The 20190-nt window shown below is 39.7% G+C and overlaps 1 protein-coding gene across 1 annotated transcript in view; it reads left to right on the forward strand.

The window, feature by feature from the left end:
* The window catches only part of sufu (suppressor of fused homolog (Drosophila)), a 112064-nt gene that overhangs the window by 9539 nt on the left and 82335 nt on the right, over positions 1-20190 (forward strand). The window contains exon 2 of the mRNA XM_048609228.1: positions 11735-11869. Coding sequence (XP_048465185.1) covers positions 11735-11869 — 135 coding nt within the window. The remainder of the gene's footprint in view (positions 1-11734; positions 11870-20190) is intronic.

A 20190-nucleotide genomic window follows, 5' to 3' on the forward strand; every position in this document is an offset into this window, starting at 1 on the left:
CACAGCAGGCCAGGCAGCATCAGAGGAGCGGGAAAGTTGACATTTTGATCCCTCTTCAGAAATAGTGTTGTTCACCACTCCAAAATATACTTCCTTGGCTTATAAACACTACATCAAAGTCAGTCTTTCATTTTTACATGCCTCATCGGCATATTTCATGTTGCATTTCAGTTCCTGTAATGCACTTGTCATTACATGAACATCACTGTATGATAATAGCTTTTTATTGTTGCGTTTTACTGCATAAAAGCTAATGTCACCCAATTTGGCATCCGACATGTGTCCCTGTATTTTGCACATTTAGCACACAAAAACACGCGTCCAATTTTTTGCATAGGGTTCCTCAGTAAGAAATCTTGATCAGTCAAATATTTATTGTTCCGTTCAGTCTGCCCTGTAGAGGGTGCTTGAATAGCTAAGTTTCAGTGCAGAGACCCACTTGAAAGTCTGTAGGCAGGTGTGAGTTTAAAAATGGCTGGCACTGCTCAGTCCCTGCTGGCCACAGAATCCAAGTGGTCATCATGACCATGAGTCACAGTCCCAAAGTACTTTGGATGTTCTTGATATGTAATGCCAAAACGTGTCTCTTTCTTTTTTGGAAGAGGGCTGGCGCAGCCAAAATGTAAATAGGGAGAGGCAAGTCATAACAGAATGGGCTGAGATCTCTTGTCAGTGTGAAAGATACCAAGGGACTCATGCATCTTCCTGCACAATAGCAAGCCAACCCCTGTGGATTATGTCCTAAACTGCAGACACAACTGTTATTGTTTTTCCCTTTCAACACTACTCAAATGGATGAGACAGACTGAAACCTTTTGAGTGGACCTGCCTAGTTCAAATGTGTTGTGAAGGTCACAGTTGAAGAATTATTCTCTAGTTACCCCAGTATCACAGGTAAAGACATTCTCTCTCTCAATCGAGTCAGCTAGATATCAACCAGACAGAAGGAAGACACTTTCTGACTCTGAGAGCTACAAATGAACTTAAAGAAAAATGAAATTAGAGCAAACAAACTTCAATCAGTCTACAAAGTCAAGATTCTCAAAAATTAATTGTTGCACAGAAACATTGAAACAAGGATCAGGAGTAGACCATTTGGCCCTTCAAGCCCACTCTGCTATTCAATATGATCAGGCTGATTCTCTATCTCAATTCCATACTCTGGCTTTGTACCTATGCCCTTTTTATGGCTTTAAAATGTAAAAAAAAACTATCTATTTCTTGAATTTATTCAGTGACCTGACATTCACAGCCTTTTGTGCTAGTGAATTTTGCTGGTTCACTACCTTTGAGTATAGAAATATTTTCTTATCTATGTTTTAAACGGTCTGTCCTGTATTCAGAGACTGTTATCGCTGGTTCTAGGCTCCCCAGCCAGGGAAAACATCTTCCCAGCAGTTAGTCTGTCCAGCCCTGCTGGAATTTTATACATTTCAATCAGATCCCGTTTCTTTCTTCTAAACTCTCATGAATACAGACCCGTTGACCCAATCTGTCCTCACAGGACTGTCCAGTCATCCTCTGTATCAGTGCACCTGCAAGCACAATTCAGGCACAGAAAAAAAAGTACTACTTGATGGTGTCATCATGGATTTGAGGAGAAGGTAGCTTGGCAAATGCAGAAGGAAACTGAAAGAAGAACATATTGAGAAATTAAAGTCAGGATAGTTCTTTTGAAATGATTGACAAAGATTGTGATTAAAATTATTGTATTTCAATAAGTTGCAGGTTTTTTTTTCTGAGGAAGGCATGGGATGGAACCTTTGCATCAAATCTCAAGTTAAGATGTGGAAAACCGCTGATGCTTTCCTCAGTTGAAGGGAACAGCAACAGCAATTGGGGAATCCAACAAGTTTTAGGTGTTGATGAGATATATTGAAATCATCTGGAGTGCTTTACTTGGCTTTGAATCTTATTATATGAATAGTTTTAACAGTCATGACTCGAGTGCATTTCAAAACTGGAGTATAATCAAGAATTCTCTGCTATCTAAGTTACTTGGATTGGTTACAAAACTACTTATGAGTTCCACACTTTTCTCTATTTTAACCCTTTTTCTTAATTCTAATGTAGCTAGTCATACTTTTAAATTTTTCTTTAACATATGCATTATTCTATTTAATTATATTTACTATTCTGTTGCATCCTGGGCGCATCAAGATGCCTTATTTTTGCTTTGAGAAATGACAATAGATCAGCATTTTTCTGATGAAGGGTCTAGGCCCGAAACGTCAGCCTCTCTGCTCCTATGATGCTGCTTGGCCTGCTGTGTTCATCCAGCCCTGCACCTTGTTGTCTTAAATTTGTTTTCTATCTGACTTTCTTCTTATTGTTGGTATCTGCTTTGTCTTTGTCTTTATCTTTAGTGTCCTTTTTCTCTAACCTCAAGGCCTAACTACCAGATATAGCACAGATCATGAATTCTATTAGATTTTATGGAAAACAATGACTGCATAATAACTGGTGAGGAAGAAATTTGTAGAGATCCACAAATTCCCCAGTGAATATAACTTTTTCAAGTCCCTCTTCTTTCCTGTTTCAAGACTCCTTGTAGAAATATTTGCATCATCTATAACTATGGGTGAGGTGCCTGATGGCAGGAGGGTGGCTAATGTTGTACCTTTGTTTAAGACGGGTTGCAAGGAGAAACTGGGGAACTGTAGACCTGTGAGTCTGACTTCGGTTGTAGGTAAATTGTTGGAGGCGATTATAAAAGATAGGATTTATGGACATTTAGAGAGGCAAAAATTGATTAGGCATAATCAGCACGGTTTTGTGCAAGGAAAATCATGTCTCACAAACTTGACTGAGTTTTTTGAGGAAGTTACTAAAAAGGTTGACAGAGCAGTAGACGTTTATTTGGATTTTAGTAAAGCCTTTGACAAGGTTCTGCATGGTAAACTAATTAGTAAAGTTAGGTCACATGGGATTCTGAGTGAGCTTGCCAATTGGATATATAATTGGCTTAACGGAAGGAGACAGAGAATAATGGTGGAACGTTGCTTTTTGGACTGGAGGCCTGTGACCAGCGGTGTTCTGCAGGGGTCGGTTATGGGTCCTGTTTTGTTTGTCATTTATATAAAAGATTTGGCTGAGAATATAGTAGGGATGGTTAGTAAGTTTGTGGATGACACCAAAATTGTTGGCGTTGTAGGCAGTGAAGAAGGCTTTCTGAAGATTACGAAGGGGTCTTTATCAAATGGGTCAATGGGCTGAAAAATGAATAAATACAAAGTGTTGCATTTTGGTGCAACAGACAAGGGTAGGACTTATACAATTAATAGTAGGGCCTTGGGTAGTGTTGTAGAACAGGAGGACCTAGGAGTCCAGATACATAATTCTTTAAAGTTGCGTCACATATAGACAGGATCGTTAAAAAGGTGTTTGGCACACATGCCTTCATTGCTTGGTCCTTAGAGTATAGGAGTTGGGACATTATGTTGAGATTGTACAGGACGTTGGTGAGGCTTCTTCTGGAATACTGTGTCCAGTTCTGATCGCCCAGTTATAGGAAGGATATTATCAATCTGGAGAGGGTTCAGGAGATATTTACCAGGATATTACGAGGTATGGAAGGTTTGAGTAATAAGGAAAGGCTGGATAGGGTGGGACTTTTTTTTCACTGGAGTTTAGGAGGTTGAGAAGTGACCTGATAGAAGTTTATAAAATAAAGAAATGTCTATTTAAAGTCTTTGAGAAGATTTGTAACTCGGGTTGTGGATGATGTTGTAGACTTGCTCGCCGAGCCGTTGTGTTTGATAGCAGAGTGACAAAATATCTGCAAGGTAACATGGCCAGTGCGCCTCTGTTGAAGACGAAACGTCTGCAATCAAACTCACTGGCTTGGCGAACAAGTCTACAACCTAATGAGAGATATAGATAGAGTTGATGGTAGTTGTCTTTTCCCTAAGTTGGGGAATTTCAAGACTGGGGACACATCTCTAAGGTGAGAGGAGGGAGGTTTAAAAAAGACATGAGGCAAATTTTTTTAACACAGAAGGTGGTTCCCGTGTGAAATGAACTTCCTGATGAAGCGGTGGGTGCGGGTACAGTTACAATGTTTAAAAGACATTTGGATGGATATATGAATAAAGATTGGAGAGGTATGGGCCAGGAGTTGGCAGGTGGGACAAATTTAGTTTGGGATTATGTTTGGCATGGACTAGTTAGACCGAAAGGTCTGTTTCTTTGCTGTGTGACTCTATGATGCAAAATTCCTGTTCAATTCATCTGCCATCGCCTTATTTTCTATTATTAATTTCCAAGACACACACACACTATAGGACCAACACTAAGTAATTATTTTCTTTTCATAATGTCCACAGAATCTGTTGCTATCTGCATTTGTATTTAGCTAGCTTTCTCTCCAACTCCTTTTTCCCTTACTACTTTTGAAGTTTATTTATATTCTGTCCAATATTTTAACCTGCCTTCAATATTTGCAGAAGTATATGATTTTTCTTTGTTTAATAAAATCTTTCACGTTTTGTTTAATTAGAAGTGGTGGATGTCCTTTTGTAATTTTTCTTTCTCGTTTGAATTTATCTGTTCTTTGTATTCTGAAATATCCTGTTAAATATCTGCAACTGCATCTGTATTGAGCAAACCCTTAACCTTTTGTTTTATTTCATTTTAGTCTGGTTCTGCTTTCATTTAAGTTTAAAATGCTACTCTTGGACTTGCTGTTCTCTCCCATAAAATGAATGCAACATTCAAATATGTTTTGGTACTGAGTGTATCCCTTCCTGCAAGATCAATAATTAATTCCATCTTATTGAACAACGTCAGGTCAAGAACACCCTGCTCTCTTGTTTGCTCCAGATTGTGCTGTTCTTAAAAATAAAACTATCCTCCAAATATTCTCTGAACTCACCATCCAGGCTACCAGTACTTCTCTGACTTGTTAATTGTGTGCAGTTTTGATCTCCGTATCTGACAAACGATGTGTGTTGAGGGAGTGCAAAGAGGATTTTCCAGACTGTTTCCTGGGATGCTGGGAATGATGTATGAGGAGATACTGGATTATTTGGAACTATATTTGCTTGAGTTTAGAAGAACGAAGAGGAAATCTCGTAGAAACCTATGAAATTCTAACAGGATTAGATAGGTTAGGTGCAGGAAAGATGTTCTCGATGATTGGAGAGTCTAAAACCAGGGGTTACAGTCTAAAGATGAGGTGTAGGCCTTGTAGAACACACATGAGGAGAAATTTCTTCACCTAGAGAGTGTTGAATCTGTAGAATTCTTTACCACAGGAAACTGTTAAGGCCTTTCAAGAAAGGTGTAGATATAGTTCTTGGGACTAGAGGGATCCAAGGATATGGGGGAAAAAATGAAAACACGGTACTGAGTTGGATGATTAGCCATGATTATGTTGCATGGCAGAGAGGCTCAAAGGGATGAATGGTTTACCTTTCTCCTATTTTCTATGTTTCTATGCTGTCCAGTCTATATGTAGATTAAAATCCCCCATGATTATTGCTATACCTTTCTGACAAATTTCTATCATTTTCTTTATCTTACTCCATCTTACCATGTCGTTAGTGTTTGAGAGCCTGTAACCCTCCTGCCCAAACCCAGAAATGACCTCTTGACTTTATCATTTCTTGTCTCTACCCAAACCACTTCTACTTTCTGATTTCCTTAATTTAGGTCAGCTGTCTCTATTTTGTTAATACCGTTATTAATTAATAGAGCACCTAGCTTATTGTCTCTTTTAAATGTAATGTATCCTTCAATATTCAGGTCTCAATCGATGTCATCCTCGAGCCAAGTCTTTGTAGTGACTATTAGGATGTCCTCATGCATTTTCAATTGTTTTATTTGAAATGCTATGTGCATTCAGATACAGAGCCTTTAGTTTTGTTCTTTTATTATTTTAGTAACGTCTCATCTTATCTGTTGAATTATTTTTAAATTTCTACTCTCCAATCCTTGCAGCAACTATCATTTTCCATATTAATACTTTCTTCTCTTTCTTTGTCTCTACTGTTTGATTGACTACATCTTCATTTAATCGATTCTTTGCCCCACTATTTAGTTTTAAATTGTCTTTTCTTCCCTAGTTGTGATGCTTGTTGGAAACTATCCTGTCATGGTTCAAGTGTAGTCAGTCCCAACTGCATAGTCCCTATTTTCCTTAGTACTGGTGCCAGTGCCCCATGAACTGATCTTCACTAATCTTTGAACAACACATTAATTTTTCTAATCTTGTTTGCCCTATGCTAATTGGCATGTGGCTTAGGTAATCATGATTACCTTTGATGTTTTCCTTCTTAATTTGGTGCATAGCTCCTCATACTGAGAATGAAGAACCTATTTCTTTAATCCCACCTATATCATTGATACTTACATGAATGGATCCTATCCCTGCCACTATAGATTCCTCTCCAACTCTGAGCAGATGTCATAAACCCTGGCACTGGACAGACAGCAAAGCCTTCTAGACGCTTATCCTGCTGCAGAGAACAGTGTTAGTCTGTTTCACTATACTGTCTGTACTACCATGACATTGCTTGTTGTTCCCCACTTGAATGGCTTCTGGTAGCCAAGATCAGTTAGCTCATCCACCTGTAGCTTTCTGTCTAATCCAATCCAGATGAAAGAATCTCAGGCCTTTTGGACAACTGCAAAAGCTGAGGCTGGTGATGATGAGGTGGGGGAGAAAAACAGTTGAATATTCAATGCCTTGCTGGGATCTAGATACTCCGATCGCATTCAAGTCTCTCTTAATGGTATTGTTGGTAAGGTACCATTGGGAAATGAGATACATAATTATGAATAATCACATTGATTTGAAAAGGTACAATCATGCTTCGCTTTCCTTTAATGAATATTTGAGAAGGTAACAGCATGGATAATGGTCCAGTAGATATAATTTATCGAATTTTCAGAATGTCTGCGATAAGATATTCCATAATAATCAAACGCATAACACTAAAGAATATGAAATCAGTGAATATGTGTCAGAATGGATTGAATATAGTATAGCCAAGTTTGCAGATGACACGAAAACAGGTGTTCCAACTACCTGGATCAGTGGACAGGTTTTGTGTTCCGTACGTAGTAAATGTAGGATGCTGGACTGATTGGAGCATAATAAAATTGAGATTCCACTTCCACTGTTAGCCATTTGCATGTTGAGTCCACTTTCAGTTTTGGCTAAAGACTCCAAAGTAAATGTTTAATATGAGTATAGTTATTGCAGGAGGCTTTTAGTTGGTACAAGATCATTTGAGGTTATGTATAATATAAAATCATCAAAAATTAACTTGAGCCTACTTCTGACAATTTGTGAAATTGCCAAGAAACTGCTTTTCATACACATTAGTCTTAAAACAACACAAAACCTTTCAGTAAGTTGAAAAAGTTTGCAATTTTAGTAGCTGTTTGTAAAATTAATTTTTTTTGCAAAATTAGAAAAATTACGTTCATAATTAATGAAGCTCTGGGGGAAAATAGATCACTGCCTTAATGGGAGGCGATGGCCTAGTGGTATTATTGCTAGACTATTAATCCAGAAACTTAGCTAATATTCTGGAGACTCTTCAATTGTTTGCCATGGCGAGATTCAAATTCGAATTCAATATAAAATGTCAAGAATTAAGAATCTACTGATGACCATGAAACCATTGTCAATTGTTGAAAAACCCATCTGGCTCACTGATGTCCCTCAGGGAAAGCAACCTGCCATCGTCACCTTGGCTGGCCTACATGTGACTTCAGAGCCACAGCAATGTGACTGACTGACTCTCAACTGCCCTGTGAAATGGCCTAGGAAGCCACTCAGTTGTGTCAATTGCCATGAAGTTTCAATGAAGAAATGAAACTGGACTGACCACTTGGAGTATTGACCTAGGCACTGGAAAAGTCAAAGGTAACGACAAAAACAGGCCTGTTGATCCTGCAAATGCCTCCTGAAAGGTAGTGCCAAAATTGGGAGAGCTGTCACACAGACAGGTCAAGCGACTGCCTGACATAGTCATACTTACGGAATCACATCTTACAGGTATCAGTCCAGACAACACCGTGGACATGTCCTGTCCCACCGACATGGTGTATACAGTCAGGAGGGAGTTGCCGTGTGAGTCCTCAACATTGACTGCAAACCTTGTGAAGTCTCGTGGCCTCAGGTTAAACGTAGGGAAGGAAACCTGATTGCTGAATACTGCCCTGCCTCAGCCTCCATGTTGAACAATACTTGGAGGAAGTACTGAGGGTGGCAAGGGTGCAAAAGGTACTCTGGATGGCAATTTCAGTGTCCTGACTGATCGAGATGGTCAAGTCCTAAAGGACATAGCTGCTGTACTGGGTCTGCAGCTGGTGGTGAGGAAACCACATACTTGACCTCTTCTTTACCGATTTGCTGGCTGTAGATGCATGTATCCATAACAGTATCAGGAAGTGACTGCTACACAGTCTTTGTAAAGATGAAGTCCTGCTTTCGCATTAAGAATACCTTCCATCATGTTGTGTGGCATTATCACCCATGCTAAATGGGACAGACTTGAACAGATCTAGCAACGCAAGACTGGGCATCCATGAGGAACTGTGGGCTGTCAACAGCAGCAGAATTGTACTCCACAATCTGCAACCTCTTGGCCTGGCATATCCCTCACTCAACCATTACTACCAAGCCAAGGAAACAACCTGGTTTAATGGAAAGTGCAGGAGGGCATGCCAGGAGCAGTACAAGGCCACCTAAAAATGAGGTGTCAACCTAATGAAGCTAACAAACATGACTAGTGAATGGAAGTGGACAATTAAACAACTCCCAGGAGGAGGCGCCTCCACAAATATTGCCATCCTCGATGGAAGAGCCCAAAACGACAGTATAAAAGATAAGGCTGAAGCATCCACAGCAATCTTCAGCTGGAAGTGCCAAGTGGATGATCGATCTTGGCCTCCTCCATTGGTCTCCAGCAGTATTGATACCAGTCTTCAGCCAATTTGATTCACTCTATGTGATTATCAAGAGACAGTTGGATACTTCAAAAGCTATGGGCCCTGACAACATTCTGGCAATAGTACTGAAGACTTGTGCTCTAGAACTTGCTGCTCCCCTAACCAAGCTCTTCCAGTGCAGTAACAACACTGGCATCTACCTGACAATATGGAAAATTTACCAGGTAGTTCCTGTACATAAAATGTGGGACAGATCCAACCTGGCTAATTACTGCCCCATCAGTCTACTCAGTAATGTGTTGGAAGGTGTCAGCTACAATGCTATCAAGCAGCATCTGCTCAGCAATAACCTGATCACTGACTCCCAGTTTGGGTTCTGTCAGCTCCTGATCTCATTACAGCCTTGGTCCAAACATGGACAAAAGCTCAGAATTCCAGAGGTGAGGTGAGAGTGGCATCCCTTGACGTCGAGACCGCATTCGACTGGGTGTGGCATTAAGGAACCCTAGCAAAACTGAAATCAGTGGGTATTGGGGGCAAACTTTCTGCTGGTTGGAGCCATATTTGGCACATAGGAAGATGGTTGTGGTTGTTGGGGGTCAGTTATCTCAGCTCCAGGGCATCTTTGCAGGAGTTGCTCAGGGCAGTGTCCCAAGTTTAACCATCTTCAACTGCTTCATCAGTGATCTTGCCTCCATCATAAGGTCAGAAGTGTGGATATTTACCGATGATTGTGCAATGTTCAGCATCATTTGTGACTCCTCAAATACTGAAGCAGTCCATCTTAAAATGGAAGAAGATCTGGACACATTCCAGGCTTAGGCTGAGAAGTGGCAAGTAACAATTGCACAGCACAAATGTCAGGCAATGACAATCTAACCACTGCACCCTTTACATTCAATGGTGTTACCATGGACCAGAAACTCAACTGGACTCGCCACATAAACACAGTGGCTGCAAGAGCAGGTCAGAGGCTAGGAGTACTGTGACGAGTAACTCCCCTGAATCCCCAAAGTCTGCTAGCATTTACAAGGCACAGTTCAGGAATATGATGGAATACTCCCCACTTGCCTGAATGGGTGCATCTCCAGTCACACTGAAGAAGCTTGACACCATCAGGACAAAGCAGCCCGCTGAACGACAACACATCCAAAAGCGTCCACTCCTTCCTCCACCAATGCTCAGTAGCAGCAGTATGTACTATTTAGAAGATGCACTGCAGAAAATCTCCAAAGATTCTTAAATAACACCTTCCAAACCCACGACTGTCTCCGTTTAGAGGGTCAAGGACAGCAGATATGTGGGATATCACCTCCAAGTCTTTCACCATCCCAACTTGGAAATATATTGTTCCTTTTAGTGTCAGTGAGTCAAAATCTTGGAATTCCCTCCCTAAGGGCATTGTGGGTCAACTTATGGCATGTGAACTGTAGTGGTTCAAAAAGGCAGCTGATTGCCCATCTCTAGCCACCATCAAGAAAGTGGCAGTAAATGGCTCAACCAGCAATGCCCACCCAAGTACCATGAGTGATTTATAACAAAAAAAACCTTTAACATGGCCATGCAGTCTACTACACTGATATTGATTGTTCTATATTTTTCAAATCATAGGGACAGAAATTGTAGTCTTTTGCGTATTTGTATTTCAGTTGTAATGTAATGCAATATAATGTAAATATAAATGACCATGAGAGTCAGATGCAAAGAAAAACAGTGGACCTGGGTTAGAAGAATTGTAAACCTGAAAATGTCATGAGCTTTCTGACACACTTAATGCCACCTGAACACTGTTGTGCATAATAGCAATGAGAATAGGATACGGGAGTAGGGAGTAAATATGTTTGGAGCAAGAACCTAAAAGTTTCACTAAGCCTCAGCAGCCCAGTTCAAATAGCTAGTTGACTGAATTTGATTTGTGGGCTGAGGCTGCATCTGAATATTCTGTATTCATCTGGAAAAATCAGTTTAATGTGATCATGGCATATTGCTGTGACAACACTGTTCTTAGACACCCTCATCACCTGAGATTCTGCTGCTTAAATCTTGAAGCTATTCAGTTATGATTGTTGAAGCGGTTTATGCTCACACTAAGTCCTATGATATATTGTTCTTTGACCTTTGGAGCCCACGAGCAAATTTACTGAATAATATTTTAATTTATTTTATGATCACTTATTTGGCCTGTTAGAAATTAGGCCTGCAGATTTGGGAAACGCTGCGGTTAATATAGCTGTTTTATTGGTGGAGTATATCCTGAATCAGAACAACAAAGTCTATTAGTTGGAGTTAACTACATTTATAAACTAGTGAGATACTGTGACTGGCACGAGAGGTTTTGCCTGTAAGTGGCCTGTGAAACCAAAACAATTCAACATTGCTTCCCTGCAATCTCCCTGTACCACCAGCACCAAAAATTAAGTATGGGAAATTTCTTTTCTGACTTTTGATTTTACAATGGCATTTCATTGGGTGTTACTGGATAAAGAATTTATCCACATGAATTTGATTTTATTACGGTTGCCTTGTCCTATTATTGTATAATCCCTTAAATACTTTTGGACCATATTTTTTCTACTTCACAAACTTGGCTGTAAGGTGCACTTGGCTTTAATAGACTTATTGGAATTATCTCAGCAATATTTTAGTGACTTAAAAATAATAATTTTTAAAAATTTGCTTGACTGAGCATAATCTTGTTTTAAATGTCTTTTCTCTCTGCCCCCAAGCCATGTTTTATTTGTTCCCTCTTAACACCCCATACCGTGCCTTCTCAAGCACATTTGCAATCAGTGAGTAAAATCCATTCTGACTTCTCTCTCTTTCTCTGAAGGTTGGGAGGACCAGATCCGCTGGACTACATCAGCATGTATAGAAATCCAGGGAGCCCAACACAGGATGTTCCAGAACACTGGCATTATGTCAGCTTTGGATTGAGTGACTTGTATGGTGACAACAGAGTCCACGAGTAAGTACCAGAAAATAACATCTCAAGTACTGGAATTCCAAAATAAGGGAAAAATTATTAGAGGCCCAATCCAAAAATTATTCACTTTTGTAGATGTCGATTCATCTATTTACCCTTCCAAGTATATTCTATTTGATAGGTAAGTGCTGTAATGAGTTAGAAATAGGGAAGCTTTAAGTGATTGCATTTCAGAAAAAAAGTCTGAAAAATGCTGTTTTTCAGCTATATATATTTTGAAGATGTTAGTGACACAAATTGACAATAAATCAGTTTTCATGTCAATAAGGTACGTGACGCATATATAATATCCATGAAAGATCTGAAAATTGATTCAGCGTATTCAGAATAGTTGAGGGAAGAGACTTCAAACCTGATGTTGATTAGGAAGCCTCAACCTAAATGTAATAGCATTAGCTCCTTCAAGAGTTGCCCTATGGAAATGGTCAATAGTAAATGTGATCTCTAGAAACTCAGGAACAAATTAACTTGGTCCAAGTTTATCAAAGAATTAGGTAGACGTCATGGTAGGTGGAAGATAAATCAGGATTTAGATCCTGCATGTAGGGTGAGGTAAAGCCTTTCTTACTGTATACTTTTATATTGATTCCACTGCCTTTGAATTTGTTGTATTATAGGAAGGAGAAACTTGAAACCACTGTTACATGGCTTTGTATGTGTTTTTCTCATTCTTACCCACAAAAACCCTACTTGTATGGTTATCTTCTTCTCTGCAGAAGAGTTTCATTCTTGCCAAGGTCAGGTTTTGCAAGTTTTAGATGTCATAGAATCCCTGCAATGTGGAAACAGGCCGTTCAGCCCATTGAGTTCACACCTACCGTCCGAGGAGCATCCCACCCATATCCACCCTCTTACCCTATCCCTGTAACCCTGCATTTCCCACAGCTAATCCACCTAACCTGCGTTTCCTAGACCCTGTGGGCAAGTTAGCATGGTTAGTCCACCTAACCTGCAAAATGGGAGTAAACTGGAGCACCTGGAAGAAACCCACGCAGACACAGGAGAATGTCTGTATGGAGCCTGCACAGTTGCCCGAGGGTGAAATTGAACTTGGGTCCCTGGTGCTCTGAGGCAGCAGTGCTAACCATTCCTTTAGCTGCCGTGCTGCCAGACGCTGGCACAGCTTTTTTAAGTCAGTCTAAATGGTGATTATTGGTTTGCGGTTTAGTATGAAGGACACAGCTGACCCCAATTCTATCCTAACCTAATCACCAGCTGCATATATTTTTGAAGAGGAATCATAGATAAGCAATTTGGAATGTGTTTTCCAAATAAAAATTCTACTTCTAACATTTTCAGGAAAGTTAGGTAGGTGAGAAAAACCAAGTGAAATAGCATGATAATGTAGAATCATACACTACAGAGGAGGCACTTCAGTCCATCGAGTTTATCAATGAAAATATACTACTCCCTACACGAGCACTTCAAAGGTAAGGATCTGGAATCTATGCTCCAGACATTACTTTACATATCTGAGGGTGAAGGTTACTTGAAGAATTTACTTCAGGAAGCAGTCACACACCTTAAATTAGATAATTCAAACTTGGTCTGTGATCAAGGACAGGAGGGTGTGATTATAAGTGAGGCAGGTATGAGGACCAAGGGGCACTCTTGAGAAGCCTCAGTCCCTTCAGTTGTTCAAAAGTTAAGAGGTTCTTGTAACCTATGAGAATAAGAGGGGTACTGTACTGATCATGACCTGACCACAACACTGTGGGAAAGGGAGGCATTCAAGTGAGGGAAGGAAACAAGAGCATAGTGATAGGGGACAGTATAATTAGAGGGATAGATAGTGTTCTTTGCAGGAGTGAAGACAACCTGAAGGCTATGTTGCCTGCTTGCTGTCAGAGTTGGAGACAAATCTGGAATGGGCGGAGAAAGGTGCAGTTGTTGTCATCCACATTGGTACTAACAACATTGATAGGACTAAAGGATGTTCTACTAAAAAGTTTCAAGCAATTAGTTGCTAAAGTAAAGTGCAGAACCTCCAAAGTAATCTCAAGATTACTACCTGAGGCACTAGCATATTGAACATGGACGTGGATAAATAAAGTAAGTAAAGTATAGGAGGAAAGGGTCCCAGTTGATGGGATACTGATACCAGTGTTATGGTAGAAGGAAGCTGTTCTGGTTGAAGAAGTTCACTTGAACCATGCAGGGACAGTGCCCTGGAGAATCGAATATATAGGGCTGTCGAGAGGATTTTAGATTAATAGGGGAGTGAGGGTTTGGGAAGGGGAAATGTAGGCCTATAAAGCAAAACAACATAGTGGCATTATTGGGAAACTATTTTGGCAGTGATACTTGGAGGAAGACAGGATGGGAGAGAATATTCAAACATTATAAAGAAGCAGGAATTGGGGAAAAAGGGGAGCAAGAGGTTTAAAAAAAGGCAAAATTGATAGCTCCTTATGTAAATGCACTTAATATTTGGAACAAAATAAACAAATTTATGGCACAAATAGAGGTTAATGGGAATGATCTTAAACCTGTTGCAGTGACATAGTTGCAAGGATATCAAAGCTAGGTACTAAATATTCAGGGTTATGTGGCTTTTTATAAGGACAGACATGCTGGTAGAATGATGAGGTAGCTTTCTCATTACAGTTTAGAATAAGTATGGCAGCATAAAGTGACCTCGGATTAGTTACTGTGGAATCCATACGGGTGGAAGTCAGGACTAACCAGGGGAAGAACTACTGGTTGGTGTAGTCTGTAGGCCCTTAGGAAAGCAATAATCAGGAGATGATGAGGACAAGCAAAAAAGGCAGTGCACTAATCATGGGTTACTTTAATCTTCATGTAGATTGGGAAAGTCAAATTGGCAAAGGTAGCCATCAGAAAGCATTCATAAAATATATTAAGGACACTTTCCTCGAACAGTCCAACTATAGATCAGCTTATTTTGGATCTGGTATAGGTGATGAGGCAGGTTTAATAAATGATTTTAGAATAAAAGAGTCTCTTTTAGGGATCAGTGACCATGAAATGGTAGAATATAGCATTTAGTTTGAGAGTGAGAATCTTGGGTCACGTACAACTGTGCTGCACTTAAATAAGGGTAATTAATAGGGATGAGAGCAGAGTTGGTTGGTGTGGACTGCAGGATTTTAACAGGAAAGACAGTTAAAGAACAATGGCAGACTTTTAACAATATACTTCATTACTCAGAAAAGATGTATCCCAGTGAGGAATGAAGATTCTAGGAAGGAATGAATCAATGACAATTAACCAAGGAAGTTAAAGATGGTATCAAACAGAAAGAAAAGAAATACAATATAGCAAAGTTTACTGATAAACCAGAGGAATGGGAAAGTTGTAAAAGGCAACAAAAGATAATTGACAAGTAATTAAAATTGGATAAATAAACTGAGGGCAAACTAGCAAGTAATGTAAAAATGTAAAATAAGAACTCTTTGAATGTATAAAAAGGAAATGGGGCCAAAGTAAACATAGGCCCCTTAGAGATTGAGGCTGGGGAAATAATAATAAAGAATCAGGAAACGGCAGAGGGGTTGAACAAATACTTTGTATCAGTCTTCACTGTGGAGGAATTAGTAGCATTCCAAAAATGCTAAATAATCAAAAGGACCAAGAGAAGGTGGGGTGGGGGAAGGTGTGAAGAATATACATGATGACAGTTACTAGAGAAAGAGTACTTAGGAAATTAGTGGGACTCAAAGTTGATAAGTCCCCTGGACCTGATGTGTTGCATCTTCAGATTTTAAGTGAAGTAGCTACAGAAATAATGAGGGAATACACTGGCAGTAATAGTCAATAAATGTGGAGCTGGAAAAGCATAGCAGGTCAGTCAACATCCGAGGGGCAGGGAAGTCAATGTTTTGGGCCAAAACCTTTCGTCAGGACACTGGCAGTAATCTTCCAAGGATCTTTAGTATTGGGAAAAGTCCCAGTGCTTTACAAAACTATCAAGGTAACATCCTTATTCAAAAAGGGAAGGAGACACAAGCAGCTAACTATAGGACAATTAACTTAACATCTGTCATTGGTAAAATGCAAGAGTCTATTAAAAAGAATTACTAATGGAGCATTTAGAAATATATAATATAACCAAGTACAGTTGTGAAGAGAACCAGTGGATGTAATATATTTGGATTTCCAAAAGATGTTTGATAAGATACTGTATGTAAGGCTACTTTATAAGGTAAGAGCCAGTGGTGTTGAGGGTAGTATATTAGCATGGTTAGAAGATTGGTAAATTGATAGAAGATGAAGAGTTGGGATTAGCGAGGCATTTTCAATTAACTAACGGAGTGCCACAGAGACCAGTGCTGGAGTCACAATTATTTACGATATATATTAATGATTGGGATGAGGAAAATGAATGTGCTATCGCCAAGTTTGCAGATGATGCAAAATTAGGTGGGAAGGCAAGCAGTTAGAATGACATAGAGTCTGAAAGCTGGCTATCCTCATCAGAGCTAGAACACTTTGAGCTTGAAGAAACCCATACAGAACAATAATTAGTAATTGATAATTAGTACTGAGAAATTAGAGGAGCAACGTGGAGATGACTATATTTCTTTAATGAGCTATTCTTCCAAATCCAAACATACTGATTCTTGAAAGATCCTAGTTTGTAACATTGATTTTGCAAGATCAGAGTTATGTTGTACTTCTTGTTAAAATTGTGGGGTATTGCTTGGGTTGCCATGATATTTGCAAAATGGCAAAGATTTAATTGTATGTAAACTCTGGCCTAAAACTGGCCTAATTTTGTTGTCCACACTTTTTGAGGATCAAAACATCTATGTTGTGTGAAGGAAATTGAATTATTCATGGCTTTGAAGCTCAGGGTAGATCAATTGGGATCTGCTTTATTTGAGATTTACAGTTTAAAATTGCAGTGACCTGCCAACCGTTCATTGAACTGCATAATTATAAAACTGATTGTGGAAAAATCTTGATTGTTCTCCTGATCCAGACTCTGGGGAGGGCTGTATGGCACTCCTATTTTGCATTAAATGATTGTAAGAAACATTAAACAGTGTTGTGTTGAATATAACTTCACTTTTTCAGGGTGTGTAAAGTATGCAATGAAACAAATCTTTGTATTTTATTACAAAATAATTTCACACTTGGTTGCAGTTATTTTTGTATAGCTAAGTTCCAAGCTAAATATTCATTCACAATATATATTCATTCATTTGTACCTTCTGAAAGAAGAGTCACAAATTTAGATTGCCTTCTAAGGCATTTGCATGCTGTTACAATGGTAACTGGAATGCTTAATATGTTTAAATCTTATATGCCATCAAATTAGAACAACTAATTTCTGAAAATGGACGTAAATATTCTGTAATTAGCCCATAGCAAGCTCATTAACCAGTATATTTACGTTTTTAAATGACGTCGACTTCAAAAGAATATCAGAATATAGGTTACCTTCACTTGTTATATTTTTATTTTGAATAAAATTCTGTAGCTTTTTCTGTATTCTAATGGTTACAATTTAAAGTCATGTTTTACGTGTTGCCTTTGATGGCATGATTGTGCTAAGTTTAAAAATAAGTTCTCAGTTCCCTTTGTAAATAAACTCTGAACCTTTCTTATTGATTGCAGTGTCAGGGCTGTACATCCAAGATTTCAACCTGCTGAGTGTCTTTTTTTTGCTGTTGCTTTATTTGGATACACATTTGCCTCTCAGTTTTTCATCATATTGCATCCAACATGAAAAGTGCTTTATTTCAGGGAGAAATGTATGATTATGATCCCAGCTGATTTTACTACTAGAAAAGTCAGATCCAAACGAAACCTGGCTTGATATATCATATTTGTTTTCTTTCAATTTAACGTGGCAGTCTTTCTTTGAAACATAATTTTGCCACGCTGCAGATTTGGTTTTAATAAAGCCAAAAGAAAACAGTACAAAAACAAACCAAGTTACCTGCATACTTCAAGTATCCAGCAGAAGAAAATACCATCTACTCACTAACATCTTCACTTTATAGTTAATCAAGATTCAGAAAAACTTTCCTTCCCTATTAAGGTTGACTTAATCGCTTCTTTTCAGTTCAGATCCTTGGAGCTGCAAAGATTCTTTTTGACTCATGGAGCAGTGATCTTAGACTTTCTCAGTTTTGAACAACTGCTGCAGATTTCTGACTAAACATTCCTGGACTGCAAGTTGTCCCAAACTAAAACCCTTCAACTTTTTTTCTTCTTTGTTCATTTACGGGATAAGGGCATCACTGGCTAGGCAGCATTTATTGCCCATCCTTGATTGTCCAGAGGGCAGTTAAGAGTCAACCATATTTTTGTGGGTCTGGAGTCATATGTAGACCAGACCAGGTAAGGATGGCAGTTTCCTTCCCTAAAGGACATTAGTGAACCAGATGGGTTTTTCCCCGACAATCGAATATGGATTCGTGATCATCATTAGACTCTTAATTCCAGATATTTATTGAATTCAAATTTCACCATCTGCCATGGCAGGATTCGAACCTAGGTCCCCAGAACATTATCTGGGTCTCTGGATCAACAGTCCAGTGATAATACCACTAGGCCATCGCCTCCCCAACTGAGGTAACTTATTCCCTTATGTGGTCTGAATAAACTCCTTTTTCTTGAAGGACCTATTCTTGATATCTAATTTCAGGTACCTTTTCATAGAATCCCCACAGTGTGGAAGCAGACCCCTCAACCTATAGAGTCTGTACCATCCCTCCTCCACCACCACCTCTTCTCCCCACCACCGCCACCGCCGCCACCACCACCACCAAAAAAAACCCCTGCATTTCCTATGACTAATTCAACCAGCCTGCACATCCCTGGACATGGGCAATTTAGCATGACCATTCCACTTAATCTGGACATCTTTGGACTGTGGGAAGAAACAGGAGCACCCAGATGAAATCCATGCAGAACGGGGGAACCTGCAACTCCACACAGACAATGGCTCGAGGCTAGAATTGAACCCAGTCCCTGGCGATGTGAGGCAGAAGTGCTAACCACTGAGTCACCGTGCCACTCCAACTTTTGAACTGAGTTGAAAAACTTTTCATTAAATTTTAAAAGTAAACCTTGCGCATCCTATCTTCTCCTAAGCTAATGGCTTGACGTTTTGCCTCCTGTCATAAACCCCACAATATGAATGAACTTCATTATGTAAACATACTTCTATTAACAATCCAGGAAGCCTTCAGTCATTTACTCTCTGATAAATACTGGTTTAAATTCATGGTTGTGAAAAGATTGACCTAGTTAATTATAAGTTTCTTCACATAAATAGACCAAACTTATGTGTCATTGAGTCACATAGCATGGAAACAAATGCAACAAGATCTGGACAATATCCAGGCTTGGGCTGAGAAGTGGCAAGTAACATTCGTGCCACACAAATGCCAGGCTATGACCATCACGAATAGGAGACAATCTAACCACCAGCCCTTGGAATTCAGTGGTTTTACCATCACTGAACCCCCCCACTATCAACATCCTGGGGGGGTTATCATTGACCAGAAACTCAACTGGACTCACCAAATAAATACAGAGGCTATAAGAGCAGGTCAGAAGCTAGGGATACTGTGGCGAGTAACTCACCTCCTGACTCCTCAAAGCCTGTTCGCCATCTACAAGGCACAAGTAAGGAGTGTGATGGAATACTCCCCACTTGCCTGGATAAGTGCAGCTGCAACAACATTCAAGAAGCTTGACACCATCTAGGACAAAGCAGCCTGCTTGATTGGCACTACATCCACTGCCTCTACTACTGACGCTGAATAACAGCAGTGTGTACTATCTAAGAGATGCATTGCAGAAATTCACCAACAATCCTCGGACAGCACCTTCCAAACCTACAACCACTTCCATCTAGAAGGACAAGGGGAGCAGATATATGGGAATGCCACAACTTTCAAGCTCCCCTTCAAATCACTCATCATCCTGACTTGGAAGTATATCGCTGTTCCTTCACTGTCATTGGGTCAAAATCCTGGAATTCCCTCCCTAATGGCATTGTGGGTCAACCCACAGCAGGTAGACAGCAGCGGTTCAAGAAGGCAGTTCACTACCACCACCTCGAGGGCAACTAGGAACGGGCAATAAATGCTGGCCAGCCAGTGATGCCCACATCCCACAAATGAATTTTAAAACAAAAGCCCTTCAGTTTAACTCATCCATGTGACCAATTTTCCCAAACTAAACTGGTCCCATTTGCCTGTGTTTCCCATTCATGTATCTATCAAATGTCTTCTAAATATTGTAGCTGTATCTACATCAACCACTTCCCCTGGCAGTTCATTCCACATACATTCTCTGCCTAAAAAAAAATGTCCCTCAGA

This window comes from Rhincodon typus, chromosome 20 (assembly GCF_021869965.1).
Source record: "Rhincodon typus isolate 14 chromosome 20, sRhiTyp1.1, whole genome shotgun sequence".
Taxonomy (NCBI): domain Eukaryota; kingdom Metazoa; phylum Chordata; class Chondrichthyes; order Orectolobiformes; family Rhincodontidae; genus Rhincodon; species Rhincodon typus.